General features: G+C 48.7%; 1 protein-coding gene across 1 annotated transcript in view; it reads right to left on the minus strand.

The window, feature by feature from the left end:
• The window catches only part of LOC144888570 (uncharacterized), a 121,243-nt gene extending 105,826 nt beyond the window's left edge, over positions 1 to 15,417 (minus strand). The window contains exons 1-3 of the mRNA XM_078766992.1: positions 15,189 to 15,417; positions 14,921 to 15,023; positions 1,844 to 2,116 (exon numbers count right to left, since the gene is read on the minus strand). Of these exons, the coding sequence (XP_078623118.1) occupies positions 1,844 to 2,116; positions 14,921 to 15,023; positions 15,189 to 15,247 (435 nt within the window). The 5' untranslated portion in view covers positions 15,248 to 15,417. The remainder of the gene's footprint in view (positions 1 to 1,843; positions 2,117 to 14,920; positions 15,024 to 15,188) is intronic.
• Positions 15,418 to 23,680: the final 8,263 nt, after the last annotated feature.

The raw sequence follows: 23,680 nt of genomic DNA on the forward strand, positions 1-23,680 counted from the left end.
GCAATATCAGTATTCAAGTACAGCTGTGGAATAATAAACTGGACACAATCAGAAATCAATAAACTGGATATCAAAACAAGGAAACTCCTCACCATCCACAAAATGTTTTACAAAAATTGTTGCATCCCAAGAATAAACCTGCCGAGACGAGAAGGAGGTGGCAGCCTGATTGAGCTCAACCAAGTGCACAGATGACAACTGTAGGATTGGCAGAATACGTAAAAAGTGTAACAGACTACCAAATCCAATTTGTAAGCAAACACAAAGACAACAAACCAGAGAAGGTATCCCTAACCCAACTAGCAAAAAATTTACAAAGACAGGTGCGAATGGAAGATGTCTCACAAGAAACCAAAACAACATCAAGTACAGCCCCAACAATGGCAAAAAAGAAGAAAGAAATATATAAAACAAAATATCAACAGATATACACCGACAACTGGGAAAACGATAAAAGAGCAGGAAGGTATAATAAATAAAAGGATACAAGCCTCGATTCTGTATACAAAATAAAGAAATAAATTAATTAATTAAAAAATTTAAAACAAGGAAGTAATGCTCACGTCTGACCTGATGATCCCATTGAGTGTGAACATAGAAAACAAAGCAATGTGACCGGATATAGTACTGAGGTACAAAAAAGGAAAGAAGGCATTAATAATTGAGGTGTCAGTCCCCAGTGAGTTGGGCCTAAACAACACAAAAAATCAAGAAAATGACCGAATACCAAGCCGTCGAAATGAAGTGAAAAGATCCCGGAAGCTGAAGAGTGCCAAAATTGCACCAGGGATTATTGGAGCAACAGACATGATAAAATAAAGAAACAAAAAAGAAACGAAGGTGGATACTTCGAGACCTGGGAGGACTCCGTTTGCAGGATTTGGAAGGTGTACATAATGCAGGATATGTACATAAACGCCCCATTCTTTTTTGCCCCACAATATCCCCAACAAATATAATTACCAGACTTGAAATCGGGATCCTCAGCAGGTGGTGCAATGATAGAGTGTCTGCTCCGAGTCTGGTAGGTCGGCGGTTCAAACCCCGACCGAGTCACCCCAAAGACTTTAAAAATGGTACGTGCTGCTTCCTTGCTTGATGCTCAGCGTTTAAAAAGATAAGAGCACGGTCAATTCCCTAGCTTGGCATCCATAGGCAGGATGAAAGTCCTCCTTAGGAAATGCCTCACAAGTCATTTTTGTGGCGTCGCTGGTACACAGAGTGCCCCAGGAAGTGACGGCACATCCCCCAAGCTCAGTGCTGTGTGTTTCTCTTGTCTAACAGCCTGTGTTTTGTCTCGTGTATTCATCTGTATGTCCATGCATGAGATGTGTGTGTGGCAGCTCCACTACAAACCTTTGACCTTGTTTAAAAAAAATCTCTCATCCTTTGCAATCCAAACCCTCAGCAGTTGAAACCTTTGTTTTCCTCGTTTCTCTTCGACATCTAGCTAACCTGGTGTTGGCTTAGCGGTTAGGGTGCCAGCTTGGGATCCTAGGATCGAATCCCGGTTGATCGCTGAATTAATGCCAGGGTGGTTGAATCAGCCTGTCATCCTTCTGAGGTCGGCAAATTGAGTACCAGCTCACTGGTAATTCCCTGTGTGTCGCAAGAGGCAACTAACAGGGTTGGCGGCAGGAAGGGGATCCGGCCGTAAAACATCGCTTCATAAAGGGGACCATGGTGCCCGAAAAAGGCCAACCCCCTGCTCTGTGGGTAAAAATGGCCTCTAAAGGTGGTTCTTATTATTATTATTATTATTATTCTTCTACACCTAACTGCGGCTTGTTCATCATCTATCTGTTAATTACCAACATGTCCAAAACCTCGATGCCCCACTCACCTGTGTTAGTGGAGTATGTGGAAAAAGATTCAAGAATGTTGGCCGCTTGGGGGCTGGTGACAGAGGAGTTTGGATTCTAAAAGCCACCTCCTTGTCAACACCAGCTCCAACAGCACATTTTCCAGTTGGTCCATCTTTTCTTGCACCTTCTTCTGTTGGTACAGCCCTACATCCAGCTCCTACAGCGACCTCTCCTGCTCCGCCATCTATCAACTGAAGATCACAAAAGTCTGTTTGATGAGTGATACGAGGTCTGTCCACCTCCACTGTACCCTGGAAAAAAAAGAAGGAAACAACAGATTCTATAGAAGAACTTGAAAAGATGAACAAATAACGTGAGATTATGCTTGCAAATATGTACCACAATACTCTCTCCACCGATAAACACCGTTCTTCATTATACTTAACTAGAAGGACCTGCTCCCTATAAGAGTTGCCAGGGGGTTATTTAATTATACTTATTGTAATCCAAAATACCTCACTGCAACGGAAAACATGGGAACAGCAACAAAGTACTGTAAGGGGTGGAACATGTAATACCCTCACCCAATTAGAGGTGGCAGCACACAATACACATTTACATGGAGAATTTGCTCTCCACCTCCCTCCTCCCCCCCCCCCCCCCCCCGCCCCCTCCCAATCCTGTTTAAATCACTCATCTCCAAGACCACTGGCAAAGATAAAACACGCCTTTACACTAATTGGGATCATGCTGATTCTATGTAGCAAATCTGGATGTAATCAGCCCAGAACTGTAGGAGGAATATTGCGACAAACAAACTAACAATAAATATGTAGTGCATAGCATGATACTTGCGAAATCCCTAAAATAAGTTGTTCACCTTTGGCCATGTTGACTTCAAAAATAATTGGTGGTCGAATTCAGTGATCTGATATGCAAATCCTCTTCAAATTTCAAGTCAATCAGATGAAAATTGACGATTTTATAAAATCAACCTAGGTCGTTGACCTCTGGGCCTATGTTGACCTCAAAATAATTGGTAGTTGAAATCAGTGACCTGATCTTCGATTTTCGCAAGAAATAAATGAACATATGTCACCCACAGGGTGAACCGTATCTTGCCATTTGACCTTGACCTTAATAATTTCGTATGGTGAATAGTATGTCTTCATGACCAACGCACATGAAATATTGAAAGATTTTGATGAGAACTGAGGAAATAATTTTTTCATGAAAATTCCGTTTTTTCGTCATGACGTCATCAAATGACGTCATAGCGTCAAACTGTTTACAGATCTGGGAAGCACTCATCAAGGGCATTCATATGAGGTATTACTCGATATGGTACCTACGATTTCAAAATTTGACCTTGGGGTCAATAATTTTCGACCTCCAGCGCTAACCATGAAGGTCAAGGCCGATCGCCACCAAAAACTAATCAGCTGAGCGCCGGACCATATACTAGATTCCCATGAAGTTTGGAGACGATCCGATCAAAGTTACTCAAAAAATAAGGGTTTCGTCGACCTCCATGATTGACCACAAAGTGACCTTGACCTTTGACCTTGACCTTCAAAATTTTGTGTGCTGAAGGGTATCTCTATAGGACTCTGATATGCGAAGTTACAGGAGTTTCCAATAATAACTGTGGTCTACAGAGTGATCTAAACGTGAAAAAAAAATGATTAACCACAAACAAAAAAACAAACAAAAAAACAAATAAACATATGTCACCCACAGGGTGAACCGTATCTTGCCAATTTGTGTGCTAAAGGGTATCTCTAAAAGACTCTGATATGCGAACTTACAAGAGTTTCCAAAGGGAACTGTGCTCTACAGAGTGACCTAAACAATGCGAACTAAAGCAATACAATATACATGAAAAGTGCAGTTTTTTCGTCATAACGCCGTCAAATGACGTCACATTGTCAAACTAGTTATATGTTTGGAAAGCACTCAACAAGGGCTTCAATTTGAGGTACTACTCGATATGGTAACTGAAACTTGAAAATTTTACCTTTTGGTCAAAATTGAATGACCTTCAAAATGACCTTGAAGGTCAAGGCCGATCGACACCAAAAACTAATCAACTGAGCGCCATACCACACCCTATATACCCACCAAGTTTGGAGATCATAAGATCAAAGTTACTCAAAAAATAAGGGTTTCGTAATTTGACCTTGGGGTCAATAATTTTCGACCTCCAGCGCTAACCATGAAGGTCAAGGCCGATCGCCACCAAAAACTAATCAGCTGAGCGCCGGACCATATACTAGATTCCCATGAAGTTTGGAGACGATCCGATCAAAGTTACTCAAAAAATAAGGGTTTCGTTGACCTCCATGATTGACCGCAAAGTGACCTTGACCTTTGACCTTGACCTTCAAAATTTTGTGTGCTGAAGGGTATCTCTATAGGACTCTGATATGCGAAGTTACAGGAGTTTCCAATAATAACTGTGGTCTACAGAGTGATCTAAACGTGAAAAAAAAATGATTAACCACAAACAAAAAAACAAACAAAAAAACAAACAAACAAACAAACAAACATACAAGCTGACTGATACATCTTGCAAAAACTTCGTTTTGGCAAGATAACAAACAAACAAACAAACATACAAGCTGACTGATACATCTTGCAAAAACTTCGTTTTGGCAAGATAACAAACAAATACACAAACACACAAATAAACACCGGTCTGTAATTATAATGAGGATACTGTAACCATCCATTCCTTTCGCGCTCAGGCACATAGGGCTGCCAAGGCAGTTTCATTGGCTGGGGGACACAATCCTGGACGGGTCGCCAACCCGATGCAAGATACACGAATGGCTATTTTTTTTCCAGAAATCTGGAACGGGTGTAAATCACATGAGTGAATCATGCTGGATGAGGCAAAACAATCCACTCGGAGGATACCAACACGTCACAAACGATACATTTTTCATGCCGCACATATCATCATCATGGAGGACAATCACATTTGTTCATGAGGGACAAATGCTTTTAGCGCACTGCAGGTCTCAGACGATCACACACACACACAAAAAAACCATGGGCATGGTGTTCAGTGTTATAACCTGCGGAACTGCCCAGTTTAGTGAAATTCCGATGTAGTCATAAAACATAATGTAAAGCACATTGATGCTCCCTCGTTGTCATTTGACGTTTTCAGGACACTGCAGAGAAGTTGGCACTTTTCATTTTGCTACACAAGGCTTCGGTTCTGGCTCATAGTTGTGGCATCATGTTTTGTCTTTACGTGTTCCATGAAAGCGTTGCCTTTATGCCAACAGCTCTGATGATCCCGTCGACCGATGATCGTTCATGCCAACAGAGCAAGCCGGTTTGGTGTCTGCTCCTCCGTGAGGACGTGTGGCACCCATTGCACCATCGCCTTTAAGTCCCTGAGATCCTCAGAGAGAATGCAATGCACTATTGACTTGGACATTCCTGTCTCTTGTCAAAAGTTAACAAATTATGAAATGCCTATTTTGCGGCAAGAGTCCATTAATAACATCTGGTGGAAGATATATCAGCTGATGCAAGAGATGCAAAGAGGAATTTCAGAAGTTTGCTATTTTGCTCCGACGAATGGTTAATGCCGGAAAAAGTTGGCTTCTCCTTGCTTCCCACAATGGTTAGCATACCTTGATTTTATCCATTTTTAGCTCACCTGGAGTTTAGCCCGGTGAGCTTATGTGATCAAGCATTGTCCTTAGATAAGTCCGTCAGTGATAAGTCTGTAAACACTCAAGTCATTATCGCTTGATGAAACTAGGCCACAAGCTTCATATCTGATGCCTAACGAAGGTGTATTGACAGCATCAAAATCTGCGCTCATTAACCGGTTGGGATCGGGCCTAAAACGCAAAACAAATTCCTGCCCTAACCTACAGAGGACCTAACCTACATCAGGTGCACAGCCATTCCCTCAAACAAAAACATGACTAAATAAATAAATAAAAATGATCTAAATACATGTAATTGAGAAAGCGATTATTAAATCCCAGAATATATTTGATGACATTTCCATGTGAATGATAAAAGTGTCACCTGAAATTATTTGAAGAAGTCAGTATGGACTTTGGACGAGCCTGGTGTTGGCTTAGCGGTTAGGGTGCTGGCTTGGGATCCTAGGATCTTGGGTTCGAATCCCGGTCAATCGCTAAATTAACACCAGGGGGGTTGACTCAGCCTGTCATCCTTCCGAGGTCGGCAAATTGAGTACCAGCTTGCTGGGATGAATGATCCCGGTGTGTACCCAAGTTTGGAATAGGTACACCGTATCCCTGCGCATCGTAAGAGGCGACTAAGGGTTGGTGTCAGGAAGGGCATCCGGACATAAAAACATTGCCTCAAAAACAGGGAACCATGATGGTCATGGGGCCCGCAAGGCTAACCCCCGCTCTAGCGGGGAAAATGGCCTTAAAAAAACCGATCATCATTCATTCATTCAGTATGGACTTTGGACGAGACGTAAAGGGCGGAATTAAAGTCGAATGCTACTTGTGGATGTAACATCTTTGATTGCTCTCCAAACAAAACATTCCCAATCCTCCTATTCTGTGAAATTGTCACTTCCTGCACTGAATAGCAGTCAAAGCTTACCGTCTGATGCTTCCTTTTGTGTTTCTTGGCTGGCCCAGCAAATCTCTGAGAAATATTTGACTCGAAACATCTGAGAACGGATAGCCCTCACTTTTACAATGTGTCGAATCGTCGTCTCTGAAAGGTTAACCTATTGCATAATCCCTTCTCCGATACGTTTGGACACAATGAAACAACCTCCATCTAAGGAACTACAGGAAATATTTTATGGAGAGAGAGAGAGATGAAGGATGAAAGGAAGCCTGTTTTGTAAGAAATAAGAGGCAGCCGCACTTTTGAAATTGGGATTGAATCGATTTCCTGGGAGGTATTATGATGATCAACACTGTACGAACAGGGAAGGAAGCAAGCAAGTAAAATAAAGAAGAAAAGCAAACTGACATTTTGAAGATAAACAGACTGCCTTCTGAACCGAAACAATGTAAACACACCAAAGCTCCACATAGTGGAAATTCTTAACGCATAAAAGTTACATAAATAACGAGCTAACCTCGAGAAAATGCACCAATTCTTACGGAATGGAGTACTGGGAATGTAAACATTGGGCTCAAGGTAGGTCACAGGAAATGTGATGCTAATGCTATTGTAATCAACAGTGCGATGAATACCATGTGATCATCAGACGGAAAACAAGGTGCAGTCATAATGGCAATCATATGTGCAATTGTGCATGTATATATATATATATACATAAAAGCACATGCTCTTCCAGCTAAAGAAAGTTGCATAAAGAAACCAAGAAAAGCTCCACAAGGTAAGCTCTTTGCTGTTTTATCGCCTACCTGGGTTCCTCTACAACCGCAGACTCATATATGTGTTGCTATAAAAGTAACACTTACATGAGAATGAGAACCCAAATGCTACATGCCCCCCACCCCCCCCCCCCCCCTCAGCATTGGGGTTCTCATGTATGTGATACTTTTGATGAAGTTGTAGGAAAGTTGGAAAGATGATGAAAAGTTTGAAAAGTTTGAAAGTTGCTGATGAAGTTGGAAAGAAGATTGATGAGAAGAGGAAGAAGTTAATGGAGTGGCAGAAGGCGAAGGGTACGGGGTCAGAAAAGGCAGAGCATGAAAGTTATAAGGCAGCCAAGAAGGCTGCAAAGAAAGAGGTAGCAAAGGCGCAGGAGGCATGTAGGAAAATGTTCGGAAAACGCTTGGATTGGAACAGGGTCAGAGAGCGGTATTCAGGATTGCAAAGCAGATAGCGAAAGAGAGGTGTGATGTGATGGGGGTGAGTTGCTTGAAGGATGAAGTGGGACAAATCGTTGTGGACCCACATGGAATTAAAGGAAGATGGAAGAGATATATGGAAATGCTGTTGAATGCAGAGAATGAATGGGATGGCAACATAAAGTGTAACCCAGTTTTAGGACCGGCAGAGAAGATAACTGAGAAGGAAGTTGAGGAAGCGATAAAAGCAATGAAGAGTAGAAAAGCGGGAGGGCCGACGGAAGTTGTGGGATATATGTTGAAGGCAGCGGGAATTTGGGGTGTGAAGAGAACGACAGAGATTTGGAATCTGGTGGTGAAAGGAGGCCGCATTCCAGTGGATTGGGAACTGAGTACCCTCGTCCCTCTATACAAGGGGAAAGGTGACACTGGACTGTGGCTCGTATAGAGCGATAAAGTTATTAAATCATGGAAAGAAGGTATTGGAAAGGGTGTTGGAGAAGAGGATAAGGAAGAAAGTGAAGATCGACTAAATGCAGTTTGGATTTATGCCAGGAAGAGGAATGACAGATGCACTTTTTATTGTAAGGCAGTTGCAGGAGAAGTACGTGGAGAAGAGGAAGAAGTTGTTTCTTGGGTTTGTTGATCTGGAGAAAGCATTCGATAGGGTTCCACGTGAAGTAGTGACATGGGCATTGAGGAAGATAGGAGTGGAGGAATGGTTGATCAGAGTAATGATGGCAATGTACGAGAGAACGCGCACAGCTGTAAGGACGAAGGACGGGAACAGTGGTGAGTTTGAGGTGAAGGTGGGAGTGCATCAGGGGTCGGTAGTAAGTCCACTACTATTTGTATCTGTGATGGAGGCGCTGGCTCGGAACGTAAAGGAGGGTTGTTTTTTGGAGGGGGAAGGGGGGGTTGTATGCAAGATCGAGGCTCGTGAAAGAGATGACATTAATCACACAAAAAGTCAAACCGACACATAAAACATATAATATGGGGAGCGGTAGACAAGATGGGGAGAGAGGGGGAAGGACACAAACACCATGGAGTTTACCGTGGGAGTTGTTGTATGCAGATGATCTGGTTTGATTGGGGAGAATATGGATGGACTGAAGGAGAAGATGAACAAGTGGAAGGAATGTATGGAGACAAAAGGTCTGAAGGTGAATTAGTCTGGGATCCGAGACCTCAAAATTTGATTTTGAAGTGACACCCCTGCTATAAAATGTTTGACCCCTAGATCATGTCTGTGGGGGTGTTAGCCACCAGAAAAGTGACTTTAGCAAGGGAGTTTGGATTGCGTGAATTCTGTAGGGACATTTTTTAACTTGGGGCGTCAACTGTAAAAAAGCAAGAAATTTAGGGGTAGGGGAAATTCAATTGACCATATATCCCATAATACAGGGGTGAGTGCAACAAATTACCACTCATTCTTTTTGTTATAAAGTTGGCTTTTATATGAAACATGATTCAACGTGATTGGACCATCCATGAGGTCAGCAGAGGTCAAAAGGTCACGGAAAGTGGGTTAAGCTAAAAGTTTAGCTCCTTCAGTAAATAAAATCACATTTTTCCGACTTCAAGCTCAATATAGCCAAACTTTTACACCCAAAATATGTTGTTTGTACCCCTCTGATGTTTTTGGGAAAGAAATGCCCCGACTGAACTTAACTTACTGGCATGTATGTCACTTTAGATTTGCATAACTTTAAAAAAATCACCAAAATCGGGCATTCACACTATCTATTTGCACGGTACTCTTCAACATATTTTAAAACGACAAGTCATACCACATACTGTCTGGAAAAGTGTCATTACCTCTATTTACTCATCATCATCACCATCATCAGTCAGAAGCCGTCCACATTTTTCTCTGTCGCCATTGTAGGCACATGCAATGATGCATGGTACTCCAGCTTTCGCACAAGGGCAATTCCTCAGGCAGTTCGGTTTCTGCTTACATTTGCAGTACTTCAACTTCGCAGCAGAAGGCTTTGATGGCTTGCTCTTCATGACAGGAATTAACCTGTCACCATCCACACTCCTGCCATACTCTTCAGGTGGAAGAAGCACTGGATTGCTGAGTGAAGCTTGCTTGTTTAAGCTGATCTGACAAAGGCTCCTGAGAACGTGGAAGTGAAAAGCATCTTCTGTTGGAGGAAGGGAGCGCAGATCTAGTTTGCTAGATGCAAACAAGTGGGCGCGGAGCTTATCCAGGGATGAATACCCTGGCTTGCCGTAGAGATCACAAAAGAAGCTTCGTGCTTCAGTTATCACCTGATCATGTGCAGAAGGTCCGGATTCATGTCGGATGAAATTGGACAACGCTGGCTGTTTGTGAACATGCTGGAGTGCGACTTTCACTGCTCTCTTCTTACCCCGTTTGAAAGGATAGCTCACCGAATCACAACCTGACAGAATGTAGGAGATGAGCAGTGTGTCTGTGAGTGCCAATACGTCCTTTCCAACTGCTTTGGCCAACTCATTCACCAAGTCATGGATGGGGAGGAACAGATCATCCTTTTCCACCCATAACTCAACAACGTTTGTCAACCGAGGGAAATGATACATTGACAAGACGATGATATCTGTATCTGTAGCCTGAATGACAACTACGCTGTTGTCACAGCTAGCAATGTGAGCAAAGATTCTGGTGTCCGCCTCCTCGTGGTTAGGGCAGTACAGCTCATCAACATTGGTATGTTCCGTCTGCGTCACACGAGTTGCCTGGGCGTTGACCCCAAGGACCAGGCAGAAGCCATCAGGCCAGGATGACTCCTGGGACCAACGTGAAGCAAGATACGACAGCAGATTGGTCTTGTTACAAGGGTTTGACAGGAATGTGTTCCAATCAGGGATTTTCATGATGTCCACTGGAACAAACTCTGGCAAGTTGGTATTTGACTCCCGTCTCTGGCGTTCATCCCCTTTTAGACTCTTTAACCCAAAATCATATTGATCGCCCACGAAATGCACTTCAGTGCAATGTCTGGGTTTCATGTTCAAGAGTTTGTTCCTGTACCTTTCCTGAAGTTGGTCAAATGTACTCGAACCAAGTGTGTTGAACCGCTGGATGAATGCCATTGCATCGACTACATAAACTGCATCAGATACAGAAGGAGGCAACTCTTTTAACGGTTCCCATGACTCGGCAACCTCTGCCTGTAGAGTGGATAGATAGTTGGATTTGCAACCTTTCCGCATGGAAAATCCATTCTTCTCTGGCTCAAACAACGAGGGAGGGTACTCAAGCCATTCGTAACTAAATGCCTCAGTCCGTGCCTCATCACTCAGGTCCTGTGCGAAACAAAGTGCCCTTGTCACTGCACTCTCCTCTCTGATGACTTCTTTCACAGTGTCCATCTTTTTCTTACTTTTCTTCAGATGCGTGGCGAATGTTTCTATCTTCGGTTGGACAATCTTGTCTGCATTCGTCGTTGTGGCAGCATCCATTGCCTCCAAGCCTAGACGTTTGGCATTTACCAGGGTAGTTGCTGCAAGAATCTGACCTGTGGATATGTTCATTAGTTTATCTGTCGCAAGTGAAGGATCGAATGGGTTTTGCATCTTCTCTTCCACGGTCCGTTTGATCTGCAACACGGCTTCCATGTCGTCTTTCCTCAGCTTCTCGTGGTGGACAGATTGCGGCGAGGCCATGTGTGCCATCTGTTTTACACTTTCAGAGACAGAGGTCATGAACGGTAGAGCCTTGATGTACTTTTCTCGTGCTGATTCAGACTGTGTTATACCCTTAAAGAGGCTTGTTTTGCCTTCCCTATTGTAGGTCTGTTCAAGGGCAAGGTCTGTCCACACACCATTAAAGTCTCCTGTAGTCTGGTGAACTGTGAATTTGCCAGCTGCAAACTCCTCGTGCACTTCTGGTGCTGTTTCTGGAAGCTTTTGCATCTCACTGAGATAGATCGGAAGGCAGGACATGTACTTACTATGGCCGGCAGCAATGGTATAGGGTAGCATATTCTGTACCTCTTGTAAGTGCTGTTGCCACAGCCCAGCTCTCTCAGCATGGATGTAACGCCTTAGGATAAGCACCATGTCTATGTACATGCTCCAAAGATGGGCTGTCACTCCTAATCCCTTCTCAAAATCTCCCCAGAGCAACTCCAGTGACTCTAGGCATTTCATGACTTCCTTCATGAGTGCAGCAAATTCGTCCTTCTCTTTCCTGTCAAAGGCATTTCTAAGACTTTCAAGCAGAGACGAAAGCAAAGAAAGTGTCTCCTCATTCTTCTCGAACAACAGCCATTTCTCAAATGCCTCCCACTTCAGCATGAACAATGCCTCACTCAACCATGAATGATAACGGACCATCTTATAATAATCTTTTCCTGCCATGACTTTATTGGCTCTACCTCGACCACAGATATCACTAGAAACCAGAATGTCCTCTATGCCACTCTCCATTATGAAAAATCCAATAGATCCCAAGAAGTTCTGGGCAATATGGAATCCTCCAAGTCGAACAATAACATCTTTGTACTTTTCCGATTCCTTCCTAAACAACCCCTTTACTATGTGATATATCGCCTGGTCACAAGTCACCTCCGTCTTAGCCTGACCCATCTTAAGACTCAAGGAGACAAAGTAGTCCAATGAGGTCTGGACTACATCTGCGTTGGTTGGGTTTTATGGAAGCAATGGTCCATAACCAATCTTTGTTTTCTCTGTATGTTGCCCAGAACTGTATTCAAAGAAGCTGCTCCATGTCAGGCTACCAGTGTCCTTGTCGTTTTCACCCGTCATCAACTGTGTTGGATACATCCTCAGTAGGAACCAAACGATGTTCTTGTCAGCTAGAAAGCAGGCTTCCCCCTTGTCATCATGAGGAAGTTCAATATCACGTAATGACCTAGCCTGTCTTCTGTCCTTCAGTGTCAGTTTACTACTTACTGGAACGAATTTGTCTGGTTCACTGATAGTCAGTTTCCTGGTTTTCTTAAGGGGCACTGCCCCCACTACCTCCTCCCTCAAATGTGTACTGATAAATTATATTTGTTGTAGCATCAAAACTACCACCATCTTGTGTCTCTGAATGGAAGTTTAAGGCTGAAGATCGATGGTAATCATAAAGATCAGCAAGAGTGAAGCAAGTTGCTGAAACAAATGTAGCATAATAATCCCTAGCACCACACAAAAGATGAAAAGCATCAACCACCACAGTAAACCATCACTATTACGATCAATATAGGCCAGAAACAGTAGAGGGATGCAAAGAACATATTGTGACATATACATATGTGAATTATTTGATAACGGAGCTAAATTTTCAGCTTAACCCACTTTCCGTGACCTTTTGACCTCTGCTGACCTCATGGATGGTCCAATCACGTTGAATCATGTTTCATACAAAAGCCAACTTTATAACAAAAAGAATGAGTGGTAATTTGTTGCACTCACCCCTGTATTATGGGATATATGGGCAATTGAATTTCCCCTACCCCTAAATTTCTTGCTTTTTTACAGTTGACGCCCCAAGTTAAAAAAACGTCCTTACAGAATTCGCGCAATCCAAACTACCTTGCTAAAGTCACTTTTCTGGTGGCTAACACCCCCACAGACATGATCTAGGGGTCAAACATTTTATAGCAGGGGTGTCACTTCAAAATCACTTTTTTACACATTTCCAGGCCTCGGATCCCAGACTAAATATCGGAAAGACGAAGGCGATGGCAAGTGGTAAAGCATGTGGTGAGGTGGAAATAACTGGGAAGTGGCCATGTGCTGTGTGCAGGAAGGGTGTCGGAGTGAACTCCATTCAATGTACAATGTGCGCTGAGTGGGTTCATCCAAAATGTATGGTCTGAGAGGGTCATTAAACAGTGTGGCAGCTACATTAAAGTGTAAGGTGTGCAAAGAGGGGGTTGCAGATGGAGGAAATGTTGAGTTGGATCTTGGAGACGGCGTTTAGCTGGAAGGTGTGAAAACATTTTGCTACCTAGGAGACATGCTGAATGGAGAAGGTGGATCAGACTCGGCAACGGTTACTAGAGTGAGATGTGCATGGAAGAAGTTTCGGGAACTGAGTGGGTGCTGACGAGGAGGGGAGTGTTGCTGAAGCTGAAGGGAAAGGTGTATGCTGCATGTGTGAGAAGTGTTATGATTTATGGGAGCAAGACATGGGTAATGAACGTAGAGCAGCAACGAAAGCTGGAAAGGGTGGAAATGCGAATGGTTCAGTGGATGTGCGGAGTATCGTTGAGAGAGAGGAAGACAAATGATGAATTGCGAAAGATGATGGGAATAGAGCCTGTGATTGATGCTGTGAAGAGAAACAGGTTGAGATGGTTTGGTCATGTGTTGAGGAAGGATGAAAGTGACTGGTTGAGAAGAGTGATGGAAATTAATGTCGAAGGAAGTAGAGGATGGGGAACACCGAGAAAGACTTGGCTAAAAGTGGTGGAAGAAGAAATGCGGGCAAGGGGGTTAACAAGGGGAGATGCAGAAAATAGGGCAAAATGGAGAAGATTGTCATGGGGCACACAAGGTTAACCCCCGCTCTGGCAAGAAAAATGGCCTTAAAATGCCTGTTGTTTTTGTATGTATGTGTTCCGTTTATAGTAGCACATATACGAGTCTGCGGCTGTGGAGGAATCCAGGTAGAGTTTAAAACAGCAAAGAGCTTACCTTGTGGAGCTTTTCTTGGTTCCTTTTCTTGGTTCCTGCCATTGTAGTTCATTCATTCATTGTAGATATAGTATATCAGGAAATAAGAATGACAGAATATAGCTGTGTTTAAAGCACTGAGCTTTCTAGTCTGGGTTTGAGTCTTCACTGTATGATAATTATTTTGTTTCGTTGTTTGTTTTGTATACAGAATCGAGGCTCGTGGAAGAGCTAGTACACTGAACAGATCAGGACATAACAGGACAAAAGGAACAGTAGACAGAGAGGAGGGAAAACACCAGCAGCGTAGTTTAAGTGGGAGACCTGGACAAGCAATGGGGGGCAGAAACGGACACAAGTGTGGACAAGATGGATGCAGAAGGAAAATATCAGGAGGGAAGGACTTGAAACTTGGAAGGAGGAGGGGAGGAGGGGAGGAAGGTTATCGAGGTCCGACTACAAATTGTCTTTCCTGGTCCTTCACAGACAAAGGCGGCACGTCGTAGCATGCACATCGGAAACGCATCAGAACAGAGAGATACTTTGAGTAACTTTTCAACAAACATTGCCACTTTGTCCAAAAAGTTTTCAACAGATTTAAAAATAAATAAATACATGTACAATTTTCTTTATAATCCGTACTGTACACATTTGTTACAGATAGGAGAAAGCGTCAGACAAAAAAAAGAAGATACATAAAGTACATACCCCAGTATCTTCTCTGTGGATCTTCCTTCCATCACAGTCTAACGCAATGTCAGACAGGTCGGTGTCTGCAAATTCCTCCAAACATATGCCAACGCCGAGGCCACTGCAGACAAAGGAGACAAGGAGATAGGCGAACACATGCGTGCATGTTTCATGAGTAACTGCGGGAATAAAAGGAGAAAAGTAAGCTGTTGGAATGGGGAAAGGTGGGAGGACAAAAACAGATGGAGGACGCCGAGGAAATAGTGGTGTTGGAAGAGGAAGTAACCTGTAGCTTGCTGGAGAGGCGAGCTGGAGAAGTGGAGAGCGTATTCTCTGAGCAGTCATGGTTGTTAAAGGTCACAACAGGTGGAGCTTGTTCAGCTCGATGGATTGAGCTTGAAATGTGGAGATGTTCGGGTTTGAAAAGGATTGTGTGGCAAGAGGGCAAAGGAACAAGGGAAAGGGGTTGAGGGTACATAGAGTGGCGTGAGAATGAAAATGAAATCGTGTAAAGTTGGTGGAAGGTGGGGGTGGGGCGAGAGAGAGGGAGAGAGGGAGGGAGAGAGGGAGGGAGAGAGGGAGGGAGAGAGGGAGGGAGAGAGAGAGAGGAAGGGTGAGAGAGGGGGAGAGAAGAGAGAGAAAGGGAGAGAAGGGGGAGAGAGAGAAGGAGAGGGAGAGAAGGGGGAGAGAGAGAAGGAGAGAGAGGGGGGGAGAGAGAGAGGAAGGGTGAGAGAGGAGAGAGGAGGAGAGAGGAGGAGAGAGGAGGAGAGAGAGGAGGAGAGAGGAGGAGAGAGAGAGAGAGAGAGAGAGAGAGAGAGAGAGAGAGAGGAAGGGTGAGAGAGGGAGAGAGAGAGAGAGGAAGGGTGAGAGAGGAGAGAGAGAGAGGAAGGGTGAGAGAGGAGAGAGAGAGAGAGGAAGGGTGAGAGAGGAGAGAGAGTGAGAGGGGGAGAAGGGGAGAGAGAGAGAGAGGGACGGAGAGAGGGAGAGAGGGGAGATAGGGGGAGAGAGAGGGTGAGGGAGAGAGAGAGGTTGGGTTAGGAAGGAAGAAGGAAGAAGAGTTAGTTGAATTTTAAAGGTTTAGGGTTCAGAGGGAATGTTATGGAGTATGGAGGTGTGGATGGAATTTACCGATCTGGGGTGGTATAGGAAAGGTGGGCATGGGATGAGTGGAAGAGGAGTGGCAAAAGGGTTGGGAATACATGGATCAGCGTGGAGAGAAGGGTGAAAGGGACGAACAGAGGTTGGGGGGGATGGAGGAGGGAATGAGGAGGGGTTGGTGAAAGGTGGGGGAGGAGGGAGGATGGGAGAAGGATGTGGGGTGGACGGAGGTGGGGGGACAGACAGAGGTGTGAGGCCGGGGTTAGTGCGAAGTGGGGAGGCGGGAAGTGGGAGTGAGGTGAGGTGAGGATAAAGGAGTGAGGTGGGGATGGTGTGAGGTTGAGTGGACGGAGGTTGAGTGGACGGAGGTTGGGTGGACGGAGGTTGGGTGGACGGAGGTTGGGTGGGCGGAGGTTGGGGGGATGGAGTGATGTAGGAGGGCGGGATGTAGCAGTGAGGTGGGGTTGGGGCGAGGTTGGGGGACGGAGGTTGAGTGTATGGAGGTTGGGGGACGGAGGTGGGGGGGGTGAGGTAGGAGGGTGGGATGTGGCAGTGAGGTGGAGTTGGTGTGAGGTGGGAGGGATGGATGTTGGGTTATGGACAGAGGTGGGGGGGGAGGGGAGGAGTGGGGTAGGAGTCGAGCGGTTGGGGAATAGGTAGGTAGGTAGGTAGGTAGGTAGGTATGGGAGGTGGGAGGTTATATTAAAAAAAAGAAGTGAGGGGTGGAAAAGTGCAAGTACAGTGCAGCAATAAAAGAAGAAGAAGAAAAAGACCACCATTATTAGACATTACATTACAACGAGCATCGTATTTCCAAGTCGCAATTACGAGTGCACACTCAGAGACAAGATGCACAATTTTGTTCAAATAAAATCCTGTACATTCATACAGTTAGACGACCTGTTCGGTCGAGTCATTGAAATTTGAATCAACACATCCGCGGCATTTTCACGATTCATGACGTTTCAAACTAATCAACTCACAGCCAAATCCCTATTCAGATCGAGCAAAATGGAGACGAATAAAACATAAACGCGAGACGGATATTATACATACAGGGAGATCACATCCATCCAAGCTCAACGCAGACAGTGCTGATAGGAAAGCAACGGCTGCTATTCTACATTTCTTTTTCTTATTTTTCCACAGCATCGTATTCCAAATATACCTTCGAATTCCAGTCACTTTCTGACGAAATGTGATTATCACAATTGCATCGAACACAAATTACTGTGAAAGCAAATGCTTAATCGTAAAATATAAATAAATATTTGTCCTTCCGAGCCGAAGGCCGGCGCCCAATGACGTCGCAGCGTTTGAACGTACAGAACGTGACGTCAATACGTTGAAGTGACCCGGCAACGTCCTGACGTCTTTATCACGGACGTCTCAGCGTCAGCGATGGAGACGGTGGTTAAACGCTACTATAAGCCTACTAAGTACCGATCGTGAAAAATTACATCGAATGCAATGACTGTACCCTGGACGAGCTATTGCGTCGTAATTTAAGGCTTACATGACGTAAGTGCGTCAAATGAGATACACCGATCCTTCTTCGATGGTGTGACGTAATTCTGCTCATTTCGTTCTTGTTGCAGTGCGTTTGCTTCGCAGGGCGTTTAAATAAGACCCCACAATGTCTTTCGAACATGAAGGGATGAGATGAAAACTGCTGTCGAGGCACCCTTGCCAGACCCTGCGCTAACCTACAGGGGGCGATGTATCAACGGGGTTAACGCCTTCGCCGCAAAAAATGATGCAACCAGGAACTACGTTCTCGGATTGAATAACATATATTTCATACCAGCAAAAGTACCCAGCGTAGCCGGGCAACGCATAGTTGCTTCGTGACGGGAATATTAAGAGGGGATGAGAGAGAGAAGGGGGTGGGGGAGAGAGAGAAGAAGGGGGTGGGGGAGAGAGAGAAGAAGGGGGTGGGGGAGAGAGAGAAGAAGGGGGTGGGGGAGAGAGAGAAGAAGGGGGTGGGGGAGAGAGAGAAGAAGGGGGTGGGGGAGAGAGAGAAGAAGGGGGTGGGGGAGAGAGAGAAGAAGGGGGTGGGGGAGAGAGAGAGAGAAGAAGGGGGTGGGGGAGAGAGAGAGAGAAGAAGGGGGTGGGGGAGAGAGAGAAGAAGGGGGTGGGGGAGAGAGAGAAGAAGGGGGTGGGGGAGAGAGAGAAGAAGGGGGTGGGGGAGAGAGAGAAGAAGGGGGTGGGGGAGAGAGAGAAGAAGGGGGTGGGGGAGAGAGAGAAGAAGGGGGTGGGGGAGAGAGAGAAGAAGGGGGTGGGGGAGAGAGAGAAGAAGGGGGTGGGGGAGAGAGAGAAGAAGGGGGTGGGGGAGAGAGAGAAGAAGGGGGTGGGGGAGAGAGAGAAGAAGGGGGTGGGGGAGAGAGAGAAGAAGGGGGTGGGGGAGAGAGAGAAGAAGGGGGTGGGGGAGAGAGAGAAGAAGGGGGTGGGGGAGAGAGAGAAGAAGGGGGTGGGGGGAGAGAGAGAAGAAGGGGGTGGGGGAGAGAGAGAAGAAGGGGGTGGGGGAGAGAGAGAAGAAGGGGGTGGGGGAGAGAGAGAAGAAGGGGGTGGGGGAGAGAGAGAAGGGGGTGGGGGGGGAGAGAGAGAAGGGGGTGGGGGGGGAGAGAGAGAAGGGGGTGGGGGGGGGAGAGAGAGAAGGGGGTGGGGGGGGAGAGAAGGGGGTGGGGGGGAGAGAAGGGGGTGGGGGGGGAGAGAGAAGGGGGTGGGGGGGAGAGAGAAGGGGGTGGGGGGAGAGAGAAGGGGGTGGGGGGGGAGAGAGAAGGGGGTGGGGGGGAGAGAGAAGGGTGTGGGGGGGAGAGAGAAGGGGGTGGGGGGGGAGAGAGAAGGGGTGGGGGGGGAGAGAGAAGGGGGTGGGGGGGAGAGAGAAGGGGGTGGGGGGGGAGAGAGAAGGGGGTGGGGGGGAGAGAGAAGGGGGTGGGGGGGAGAGAGAAGGGGGTGGGGGGGGAGAGAGAAGGGGGTGGGGGGGGAGAGAGAAGGGGGTGGGGGGGGAGAGAGAAGGGGGTGGGGGGGGAGAGAGAAGGGGGTGGGGGGGAGAGAGAAGGGGGTGGGGGGGAGAGAGAAGGGGGGTGGGGGGGAGAGAGAAGGGGGTGGGGGGGAGAGAGAAGGGGGTGGGGGGGGAGAAGGGGGTGGGGGGGGGAGAGAAGGGGGTGGGGGGAGAGAAGGGGGTGGGGGGAGAGAAGGGGGTGGGGGGGGAGAGAGAGAAGGGGGTGGGGGGGAGAGAGAGAAGGGGGTGGGGGGAGAGAAGGGGGTGGGGGGGAGAGAGAGAAGGGGGTGGGGGGGAGAGAGAGAAGGGGGTGGGGGGGAGAGAGAAGGGGGTGGGGGGGAGAGAGAAGGGGGTGGGGGAGAGAGAAGGGGGTGGGGGGGAGAGAGAAGGGGGTGGGGGGAGAGAGAAGGGGGTGGGGGGAGAGAGAAGGGGGTGGGGGGGATGAGAGAAGGGGGTGGGGGGGAGAGAGAAGGGGGTGGGGGGAGAGAGAAGGGGGTGGGGGGAGAGAGAACGGGGTGGGGGGGAGAGAGAAGGGGGTGGGGGGAGAGAGAAGGGGGTGGGGGGGAGAGAGAAGGGGGTGGGGGGGAGAGAGAAGGGGGTGGGGGGAGAGAAGGAGATGGGGGAGAGAGAGAGAAGGGGGCGAGAGAGAAGGGGGGGAAGAGAGAATGGGGGGAGAGAGAGAAGGGGGGGAGAGAGAGAAGGGGGGTGGGGGAGAGAGTGAAGGGGTGGGGGAGAGAGAAGGGGGGTGGGGGGGAGAGAGAAGGGGGTGGGGGGGGAGAGAGAAGGGGGTGGGGGGGAGAGAGAAGGGGGTGGGGGGGAGAGAGAAGGGGGTGGGGGGGGAGAGAGAAGGGGGTGGGGGGGGAGAGAGAAGGGGGTGGGGGGGGAGAGAGAAGGGGGGGGGAGAGAGAAGGGGGTGGGGGGGAGAGAGAAGGGGGTGGGGGGGAGAGAGAAGGGGGTGGGGGGGGAGAGTGAAGGGGGTGGGGGGGAGAGAGAAGGGGGTGGGGGGGAGAGAAGGGGGTGGGGGGGAGAGAAGGTGGTGGGGGGGGAGAGAGAGAAGGGGGTGGGGGGGGAGAGAGAGAAGGGGGTGGGGGGGAGAGAGAAGGGGGTGGGGGGGAGAGAGAAGGGGGTGGGGGGAGAGAGAAGGGGGTGGGGGGGAGAGAGAAGGGGGTGGGGGGAGAGAGAAGGGGGTGGGGGGGAGAGAGAAGGGGGTGGGGGGAGAGAGAAGGGGGTGGGGGGGAGAGAGAAGGGGGTGGGGGGAGAGAGAAGGGGGTGGGGGGGAGAGAGAAGGGGGTGGGGGGGGAGAGAGAAGGGGATGGGGGGAGAGAAGGAGATGGGGGAGAGAGAGAGAAGGGGGCGAGAGAGAAGGGGGGGGAGAGAGAATGGGGGGAGAGAGAGAAGGGGGGGAGAGAGAGAAGGGGGTGGGGGGAGAGAGTGAAGGGGTGGGGGAGAGAGAAGGGGGTGGGGGAGAGAGAAGGGGGTGGGGGAGAGAGAAGGGGGTGGGGGGGGAGAGAGAAGGGGGTGGGGGGGAGAGAGAAGGGGGTGGGGGGGAGAGAGAAGGGGGTGGGGGGGGAGAGAGAAGTGGGTGGGGGGGAGAGAGAAGTGGGTGGGGGGGAGAGAGAAGGGGGTGGGGGGGAGAGAGAAGGGGGTGGGGGGGAGAGAGAAGGGGGTGGGGGAGAGAGAAGGGGGTGGGGAGAGAGAAGGGGGTGTGGGGGAGAGAGAAGGGGGTGGGGGGGAGAGAGAAGGGGGTGGGGGAGAGAGAGAAGGGGGTGGGGGAGTGAGAGAAGGGGGTGGGGGAGTGAGAGAAGGGGGTGGGGGAGTGAGAGAAGGGGGGTGGGGGAGTGAGAGAAGGGGGTGGGGGAGTGAGAGAAGGGGGTGGGGGAGTGAGAGAAGGGGGTGGGGGGGAGAGAGAAGGGGGTGGGGGAGAGAGAAGGGGGTGGGGGGGAGAGAAGGGGGTGGGGGCAGAGAGAAGGGGGTGGGGGGAGATAGAAGGGGGTGGGGGAGAGAGAGCAGGGGGTGGGGGGAGAGAGAAGGGGGTGGGGGAGAGAGAAGGGGGTGGGGGAGAGAGAAGGGGTGGGGGGGAGAGAGAAGGGGGTGGGGGGAGAGAGAAGGGGTGGGGGGGAGAGAGAAGGGGGTGGGGGGAGAGAGAAGGGGGTGGGGGGGAGAGAGAAGGGGGTGGGGGGAGAGAGAAGGGTGTGGGGGAGAGAGAAGGGGGTGGGGGGGAGAGAGAAGGGGGTGGGGGGGAGAGAGAAGGGGGTGGGGGGAGAGATAAGGGGGTGGGGGGGAGAGAGAAGGGGGTGGGGGGGAGAGAGAAGGGGGTGGGGGGGGAGAGAAGGGGGTGGGGGGAGAGAGAAGGGGGTGGGGGGAGAGAGAAGGGGGTGGGGGGGAGAGGAGGGGGGGGGAGAGAAGGAGGTGGGGGAGAGAGAGAGAAGGGGGCGAGAGAGAAGGGGAGAGAGAGAGAAGGGGGGGAGAGAGAGAGAAGGGGGGGAGAGAGAGAAGGGGGTGGGGGAGAGAGTGAAGGGGGTGGGCGAGAGAGAGAAGGGGGTGGGGGAGAGAGAGAGAGAAAGGGGTGGGGGAGAGAGAGAAGGGGGTGGGGGACAGAGAGAAGGGGGTGGGGGAGAGAGAGAAGGTGGTGGGGGAGAGAGAGAAGGGGGTGGGGGAGAGAGAGAAGGCAGTTGGGGGGGGAGAGAGAAGGGGGTGGGGGGAGGAGAGAGAGAAGGGGGTGGGGGAAGAGAGAAGGGGAGGGAGAGATACAAGGGGAGGGAGAGATACAAGGGGGGGGGCGAGAGAGAAGGGGGGGAGAGAGGGAAGGGGGGGGGAGAGAGAAGGGGGAGAGAGAGAAGGGGGAGAGAGAGAAGGGGGAGAGAGAGAGAAGGGGGGGAGGGAGAGAGAGAGAAGGGGGGGGAGGAGAGGGAGGGTAAAGGGGTGGGGAGAGGGAGGGTAAAACCATGAATACAAAAAGACTCATTGGACATCAATGACCCTTATGACCCCAAAAAACCCTAAGACTTTTGAAGACCCCTAATACCTTTTAAGGCCTTTAAGACCCCAAAGACCCTTAAGATCCCGAATACTCTTTAATACCTCAAAGAACCTTAACATCTGAAGACCCTTCATACTTTGAAGACCCTTGAGACCCCAAACACCCTTTAGACCTTGAAGACCCTTAAGACCCAAAAATACGCTTTAAGACCCCTTCCCAAACCAGCATCACCTCAACTCACCATTTCAAATAAACCTTTCGGCCTCCTGCCTCACCGGCTCTCTTGCCCCTCCTTTTCAATTCCCCACCCGCCCACCTCAAGCAACGCCGGGTAGCCCTGCTAGTTAGCAATAAGATTGTAGTGCTCATCAAGTAGCTTGAGCACTCAAGCAGGCACTCCAATGAAACAGTTGATAAGGACCGGCTGGCTTGGCAAGCGATTAGCGATTCGTACTTATGAAGATCAGGCATTTGATGATGAGGGCCAGGAGTTCACTCGTCCTGTCGTTTCTTTAATCACTAATCCTCTCCATTATTTTACCTTCATAACTTGGAGATTTCCCCTTGGAGTACTCAGGCTCTGCTGCGGAAGCCATCACGGCAATCCTGCTGGTTAATTTGTTGAGGTTATCTCTAAATTCACGAATAAAATACATCAAAACTACAGTGCCAAAGGTTTACCTAAAAACAGAGGTCTTTCAACGAGGATTGTTGTAATTGTTGTAATTGTTGTAATCAAATGGGAATTGTTGTAATTCAATTCAAAAATGTATCAAGTCACACAGAGCACAAAATTTCAGTTGATCCTTTGCAAATCTCAAACCAACATGTTATGTTGGTGGTGTAGTGATATGTAGAGTCAGGTAGATTTGTGCAGGTATCATGCTCCGACTGTCGTGAAGAAGAATAACCACCACCATTTAATAAGTAGAGGACCTGTTTAGCCCAGATGTCGGATTAAGGTGCATCTTTGTCCCCATTACGAGGAATGGGGCATGTTAACTGGTTATAGGGATTATGTTAATTCCCCTGTTCGTCAAACCTCTGTGATCTATCCTTTGTCCTTTATGGCACCGCACCATAGACACCAGTTAGAATTGCCCATTAAACCACACATAACCATAAACACCAACCGGAAGCCAGGCATCAAGCACGAGGGCTAACAATCCCGCCTGGCAGGCACACATCGCTCTGGCTGGCCAAGAGCCACGCCCATAAGGACAGTGATTGGGCGGGAGTTGACCAACAGGAAGGCCAGGGTAAGAAGGCACTCACTGATTGGTGAAAGAAGGGCGAGCAAGAAGCGGCACGCTGACTGGTGGAGAGCTGAGCATGCAGTGGTGGCATGCGGGCTGATTGGTGGAGTCACAGATGGCGTCACGAGACGGCTGATAAAAGAACGTGCTTACCGACATCTTGCCCCCTTGATATCGGACTTTGGTGAAAGACGGTTGAGCGCTGATGAGTCTTCGCACTGTCTTGACGTTCTGGACCTCGGTTCTGGCGGAAGCGATTGTGGGCCGGCATCGTATCCTCGTTCCCCTGTTCGTCTGACATGAGGAGGAAGAGCCACAGACAGAGAGCTGCAGTTTTGCCAAGCAGAAACGACGCTTGGACGAACGCTCGGGTGGCCTTTTTCGCGCCAACACTACCAGCTTCCCGGACCCGTTCGCAGACCCTGACGAGGTTCAAGCCG

Source organism: Myxine glutinosa, chromosome 13, assembly GCF_964187855.1.
Source record: "Myxine glutinosa chromosome 13, kmMyxGlut1.1, whole genome shotgun sequence".
Classification (NCBI taxonomy): domain Eukaryota; kingdom Metazoa; phylum Chordata; class Myxini; order Myxiniformes; family Myxinidae; genus Myxine; species Myxine glutinosa.